The sequence below is a fragment of the Malaclemys terrapin genome, chromosome 1 (genome assembly GCF_027887155.1).
Source record: "Malaclemys terrapin pileata isolate rMalTer1 chromosome 1, rMalTer1.hap1, whole genome shotgun sequence".
Classification (NCBI taxonomy): domain Eukaryota; kingdom Metazoa; phylum Chordata; order Testudines; family Emydidae; genus Malaclemys; species Malaclemys terrapin.
The window spans coordinates 350,598,307-350,605,642 of record NC_071505.1 but is presented as its reverse complement, the minus strand read 5'-3'; the positions used below and the strand labels follow the sequence as shown (position 1 = coordinate 350,605,642).

The following is a 7,336-nucleotide window of genomic DNA, read 5'->3' as shown; positions in this document are numbered from 1 at the left end:
GTGTACCTGTTAAAAAGGAATGAACTTAGGAAAGCCCCTATGCCAACCTGCTTTAGCACATCATATGTGGACCTTATGCTTTAGCCCATCACCTTCTATCTAGGTGAAAGGTCCCGAACATATGTGAGCCAACTTTGCTATCTGGGTGAAAGGAACCAGACATGTGTATGCTAACTTTGCCTTATCTCAACATACAGGATGTAGTTCCTTCAGTTACAGCCAAACCACTTTAATATAAACATATTATAACCTACTATAATAAAAGATATAATCAAAACCATAAAGAAATCAGAAATCTGGAAGAAAATATATCTCTATAGTCGAGCAAGCAGGTTAGCCCTATAGGCTACATGAACCCCATCACACAGATGCGGGTATGGAGGGTCAGGCATTTGTGGGGATAGTTTTGTCACTATTTTCCACCTCTCAGAATGGAGGAAGAATATCATAAAAATGATACTCTGGACCCTGGTGCATTTTGGGGATGTGCACCATATATATAGGCACCATCATCAGTGTTTGGTACCTGTCTAGGTCTTTGAGGTTTTTGCTTATATTCTTTGAGTTTACACTAGTTGCATTCAAAAATAATTCCTATTGTAATTTCTTGGACAATAACCCATCCTTTTACTTCAATATCCTCATTAGGAATTGGTTAAGACTTATTACCTTTATTCATTAATTGGCTAATAGCTTGTTTGGCTTTATCCATCTTGTTAGTAATTTCTATGAGGTGGGTCTCCTTAAGAGCCAACAATAACTTTCATTGTAACCCTAGGAGGGGAATATAGACAAGAAATGTGTGTGTACTTTGGATAGTTAAATCCTGATAGGCTGGGTTAAACTGGATGATGATGATGTTTTTAAAGGTGGGAATAAGGGAAATTACATGATTCCCTAACAAAGTAGGTTGGCTTGGAGTAAAACAAATTTGAGTCTGTGAAAGGACACTCCAAGGGACCATACTGGTACCTTTTTGACTGGTTACTATGCAAAATTGGCTGTTTCCAGCATAGGTCACCCTCTTCATCAGAGTCTTCCACTTGGTCAGCCTCACTGGGAATGATGATCATGATTTATTCTGTAAATCCTCTCCCTATAGGCCACACAAAACACTGTCTGTCTCAAACACATTACACCTACAGATGTACTGAGGCCCTTAACCTCTATTTTCAACTCCCCAAATATTCGGGGTTTTCCATTGGGCTGTTAGTCTGTACAAAGCTTATTGTTTAAAGATGATAGGCCTCAAGACTTATGTTAACTTGCTAAAGCTAATATCTTACAGAATAGAGGTCTGTAGGTTTCTTGCATTACTACTAAATCTAATGAAAAGCAAAATATAATGCAAAGCAGTGAATATAATAGAGCTGGGCTACAGTAGCAGTGAATATGACAAAGGCAAACTAGTCCAATGGGCTACAGAACTTCCACAATGCTGAGCTCAGCCAAATGGGGACTCAGCACCCTTGATTAACAAGGAGATGTCCTTTCCCCCTCTTGTCACACAGGGTTTAAAGTCAGTGGCCCCAGCTGATCACCTTCTGCAGGTGTATTTGCCCACTTTGTCACGAAGCTCTTTGGTTTTGACCCCATAAATGATAGGGTTGAGCATGGGAGGGATGAGGAAATAGAGGTTGGCCAAGATGATGTGAACGTGGGGAGCGATGCCCTGACCAAACCTGTGAGTCAGGCTGGTTAGGAAGCCGGGACCATAAGATGTCAGCATCACACAGATGTGCGCTGTGCAGGTGTTGAGGGCTTTCTGGTAGGATTTCTTGGAGGAGATTCTGAGGACAGCCCTCATGATCAGACCGTAGGACAGGGCAATGAGTGTCAGGTCGAACCCGATGACTACAAACACTATAACAAAACTGTACATCCTGTTCACTGTGATGTCCCCACATGACATCTTTGCCACCGCCATGTGCTCACAGTGTGTTTGGGCGATAAAGCGGTTGTCACAGAATGGCTGCATGCTCAGGAGCAGGGGCAGAGGCAACATGAAGATAACAGATCTGATCAAACCCATGAACCCTAGCTTAGATATTCGTGCATTGGTGACGATGGTGGCATATCTCAGAGGGTTACATATGGCAACATAGTGATCAAAGGCCATTATCACGAGAATGGCTGACTGCATGAAAGAAACCGTGTGAAGGAAGAACATCTGGGTGAGGCAGCCACCCACAGTAATGCTCCTCAAATTGAACCAAAATATACACAGTGCCTTCGGCACAATGAAGATAGATGTGGCAATGTCTGTAAGTGCGAGCAGGCAGAGTAGCAGGTACATCGGCTTGTGCAGGGTCTGCTCTTTCCCTACAACAAAAAGAAGTGTAATATTTCCCAAAAGGCTGATAATGTAGGAAATAGAGAAAGGGATGGAAATCCAGATGTGTCCAGCTTCCAGGCCAGGGATACCCATTAGGATGAATGTTGAAGGGTCAGATGTGGTGAAGTTGAAAGTTGCCATGAAGTCGTCAATGTGTCGATCTAGCTCAGAAATGCTCAAGATGCCTGTGAAGGGAGAGAAGCACAGTGAAGGGGGTTACACACTTTATACAACAATTGGTATAGTAAATGTGTTATAGTTACTAACTCTCTAGAAAGGGGATAAGCAGTGAGGTGGCAACATTTGCAGATGGCACCAGATTATGTAGGCCATAATCAAATCTAGAGAAGTCCCCAGAGGGAGCTAACCAAGCCAGGTGAATGGGCAGCAGGAAAGCAGATGAATTTTAATGTCAATAACTGCAACATGTATGCCCATTTGAGGGAAAAGCTTGAACTTCTCAAATACTTCACAAGGTTCTAATTTTACTGTGTGAGAGGGACCTGGGCTTCATGGTACACAGCTCTGTGAAACCATTCTCAAAATGCAAACATGGACAGAAACTAAACAGAGACATTGGATTCCAATAGGAGTAGAATGGAGAATCATACAGAAAATACAATGCTATGAGATCAGTCAGTCAGTGCTTCACCCTCCTCTAAACCTCTTTGTGTAGTATAGGAGATCCTTTTCACACAGGATATTGCAGAAATAGAGGGGTTCAGGCGTGTGCAACAAGAATGATCAAGTGCCTGGGCAAACTCTCATACGGAGAGAGATTGAGAGACTGGGATTGTTACGTTACAAAGGATATGAATAAAAAGGGACATGAGAAAAGTCTATAAAATACCGATTGGTGTCTCCTAACACAAGATCAAGAGGACATTGGGAGTGTACGGACCTCTGCCCAGGAGTCAAGACATTTTGCCTGCAAGTTTGTGCCTGAGCATACAGAAAGCATTTTTACTATTCATGACTCTGTTGAACTTACCCTAAGGAGAGAAATTCTCATGTGACTGTGGTGCCTTGAAAATGTTGCACTAGGTGTGTGTTTCAGGAGTCTGAGGGATGCCATGAGGCACTGCATGAATGGACGTTTTAGGTGAGAAAAATAATGATTTGACCAAATTACATCTCTGCACAGTGGAATGTATGTACAACCCTGGCCGTGAATGACTGGCTAGCAAATGGTCACAGAACAGCCTGGGTTTAACGTGTGTGTCTCAGTGACCCACAGTTTCAGGCAGCTGCCAGTGGCTCCTGCATGTGGCAGCTGTATTTATTTAGGCTCTCATATGTCCCAGAGTTTCCTGCTCTCATTATGAGTTGTTCCTGTTCTGCAGTTCCCGAAGGCACCCACATTGTGTATGGGTGCACCAAGATCAGTAGCACAGGTGTGTTAGTATTTCCAACCCTGTGCGATTTCTCACTGGTGAGACACAGTCACTGATTACCTCACAGCCAATGGAGGAGGTGTGACTGGAGGCACCTCACCCCCTGCAAAGGAAGAGCTGTGGGGACTGTGGGGCGACTTGGAGCTTGTGGGAGCCAGGGATGACTGGGGAGCATGCAGAAGACACTGGCAACAAGCGTGCTTTTGGAATTGGGGCACTCTGGGATGGGGAAGGAGAGTATGGCTGGGGGTCAGAGTATGATGGGAGATTGAAGCAGCAAACCCCAGCACTGCCAGCTTCTCTGTGCACAGCCTGCTCCCTGCCCCTGGAATGCTCATTACCGCCTGCCTGCCCGGGTACATCTCACTCCCTGCCCCAGAATCCCCAGTGATGGCCACATGTATGTTTCCCACCCCCACAGCTTCCTGACATACCACACAGTGATACTCCTCACCCAGGAGCAAAACCAATTGCCAGACCCCACTGTGACAGCTCACAGAAATAGCTCTTCAAACTGGGTTAAACTCAGTGTCTGCCTGCACCTGGGAAAAGGGGGAGATCAGCCTGAACTGCCTTTCTGGGATCAAGGGAACCCCAGCAGCAGCTCAGCCTGTGCAGGGAAGGAGAGAGGGACGGACCCGGCGGGAGGGAGAGGGGACAGTTTGAGTAACTCTGCCTCAAAATGACACACAGCTTTAATGTATTGCAGCCCATTAGAAACCCAGACACCCCTTCCTGAGGCTGCTTTTCCATGTTGGCCACTGCTGATGTTGCCACAAGTCTGTAGTGGGGTTGCCCACATGAGGAGGGATGGTCAGGATGTGGGACGGTGTCAGAGACAGTCTGCTACAGTGTGGTCCACGTTCTGTTACAGTATGATACACGCCCCACCCCAGGAGGCCTTGTTACGCCTCTTTGGTCTATGCATTATACAGGATGTCCAGTCCCTATTTCACCTGGTTTTAGGGCTGTGATGCTGTGATCTGGCTACCGCACATTCCACTACTTCCCCACCCCACATACACACAGAGCACTGTGCATTCCTGGACTTCTCCTGGTGAGCTTTCCAACACTGACTGGTTTCCTCTACGCCAGAAACATGTTTTTATTTGTACTGCCTCTTGGCGCTTCTTGTCCTCTCCAGACCCAGAGATGCCGGGGGACAGAGAGAGAAGACCCCTCTCCTCCCTGAAAAAATTGTTAACCTGATTGTTTTGAACCTTTTTGCCATTGATTTCAATGGGACCAGATTCACTCTTGGTGTATAACGTTTGGCACCGAGCTGTGAAAATCATGGCTTCGGATGCTGCTATTCTGTTAGGGTGCAGAAAGAGTCTGAAGGAAACCCCCAGTTTACTTGGCATTCTGAGACCAGGCATGAAAAATGGGGATTGCAAAACACATGGGGCCTGATTTTCCTCTCAGGGAAGCCAGTGCCAATGCAGTAACCCTGTGCAGGCAGAATATCAGAGCAGAAATTTGCCAGTATGTGGCCCTTTCTTGTTGTGAACTCTTTGGTAACACAAATACCCTTTGCAGAGGCTTTGGCTGTATTACCTAACAGCTCAGTGAAGTTGCTGAATTGGAAAAACCACACAGCCCCCAAAAGGAAGCTATTGAGACAGATAGAAGGACCCAGGATGAGACAAGGAACTGATCTTAAAAACAAATATTTGTCTAAGCTATTTCCAATACATGTGTAGTTCCAATGTTGCCAGGTAAATCCATTGGTGTTTCTGACAATACTAAACAGTTCAAAGCAGCAAAGCGTCCTGTGGTACCCACGAAAGCTCATGGTCCAATATGTCTGTTAGTCTATAAGGTGCCACAGCCCATAGCACTAACTTTAATGTAGAACCAGACAACTCACCGCAGTCCCGCTCATCAGAGAGAGGAAATCATCTTATGGCGACAGAAAAGCAGAGTCCTGAGAATCAGTGTATGAATCTCACATATCTGAGACTCGGCGCACTAGACAGCGACCTTTATGATTCCCCTGTACAGTCCCTGTGGACTCTCAGATTGGCCAGGACTCCCAGACAATTCCCTCAGCTCCGTGAGCAGCGGGTCGAGCAGAAAATAGACCCAGAGAACGTTAGCATGAGAGCCTCCCCTGGGAGGGAATAATTGATTTGCCAATAACAAGGGCTTGGACTGTCACGGCAAACTGAGTCTTGCAGACTGTTCAGCCTAGCAATTGACGATGGCTTTCTTTTCTGTGTGTAATGTGCTGCCATCTGCACTATGCTTGGGAATGCTGCCACAAGATACAGGTAAAAAAGAACATATTCAATTGATTGTAGCAACATCCCAGTCCAACTGCCCATGCAGTTGTAATGTACATTGCATTAGCCTCGGAAAAGTCACTGCCACCATGTGGAGGAAAAATGGTATGATCCTGAATTTATGCAAGCTGAAAGGCATACAAGTTTTGTTGCTAATTCAGCTTCTTCAGGCCCTGTAACACCCAACCAGAGCTATCTGAGGGTTTACATATGCCACCAAAATACAAACACCAGACATCAGCCAATTTCCTACCTCCCCAGGCTCACACCCTTCACTGGAGTATAAACCCAAAATTATACTGTCTTGCACTGCACAGGGATCTGTACATAGATTTGCCCGCCCCTTGATATTGGAATGATTTGCCACTAGCCTGTGTTAACGAAGCTGAGATGTTCCCCAGACACTTCACTCAAAGGCACACTGATTTAGATAAAGTAAAAATAAGTTTAACTAAAAATGATAGCAAGTAAATCAAAGCCGATAACCTAGCAAGTAACAAAACTGGAAAGTATCAGAGGGTTAGCCGTGTTAGTCTGGATCTGTAAAAAGCAACAGAGAGTCCTGTGGCACCTTAAAGACTGACAGATGTAAAACTGGAAACTGAGCCTAATATACAAGCAATTTCTCACTATGGCTGGTGATACAAGCAGTCCTCAAGGTTTCCAAACACCAGCTAGAAATCCTTTTAACCTGGGACCAGCTCTTCCCCCAGATCAGTCGTTGTTCTTCAGCTGTAGCCAGGAGCTCTCTTTTGTGAAGAATGAGGACATTAAATAATGTCACACCCCATCTTATACAGCTTTAACGTATGTCGGGAATCCTTCATTTCAAAAACAGTGCCTAGCCCAGCTTGTGAAAAATTACAAAGGACATCATCAATAGGTGGACAAACTACTGTTCCAATATATTCGACCACCAGACAAGTGGAGATCCTAGTGTCCTTGATAGCCTGATTCAACAAAGGAGTATGACTTTCCAATACTGTGTGAAGAAGTGGAGAGAGCTGTGAAATCACTCAAGAATGGAAAGGCTACAGGTATTAACATTATCCCAGCCAGACTGATGAAATTCAGAGGAGAAATAGTAATAGATGTTGTCAAGGCTGTTTCCCTACTCTGGCACTTCGAGTACAGAAGGTGGGGGCCCGCAAAAGACCTTACCACTTGCCAGTAAAGGCTAGCATTAAAACTCCGCAAAGTTTTGGCAGCCATCCAAAATAGTAATCAATTGGGTACTGGCTACCAACCTTATCAAATTCTCTTTAAAAGGCCTATAAAACTATAAAACCCTTTATTATACCTCCCTCCCCCATAAAAGGTGC

At 45.1% G+C, this 7,336-nt stretch overlaps 1 protein-coding gene across 1 annotated transcript; it reads right to left on the bottom strand.

The window, feature by feature from the left end:
* Positions 1-1,537: 1,537 nt before the first annotated feature.
* LOC128836967 (olfactory receptor 52D1-like) lies at positions 1,538-2,476 on the bottom strand. Its single transcript, XM_054027724.1, has one exon. It carries the CDS (start codon positions 2,474-2,476, stop codon positions 1,538-1,540), a length of 939 nt encoding a protein of 312 aa, XP_053883699.1.
* Positions 2,477-7,336: the final 4,860 nt, after the last annotated feature.

What these genes read in the sequence shown, in the direction of transcription:
- LOC128836967 (XM_054027724.1), bottom strand. Translation starts at nt 2,476, where the DNA reads ATGGCAACTTTCAACTTCACCACATCTGACCCTTCAACATTCATCCTA.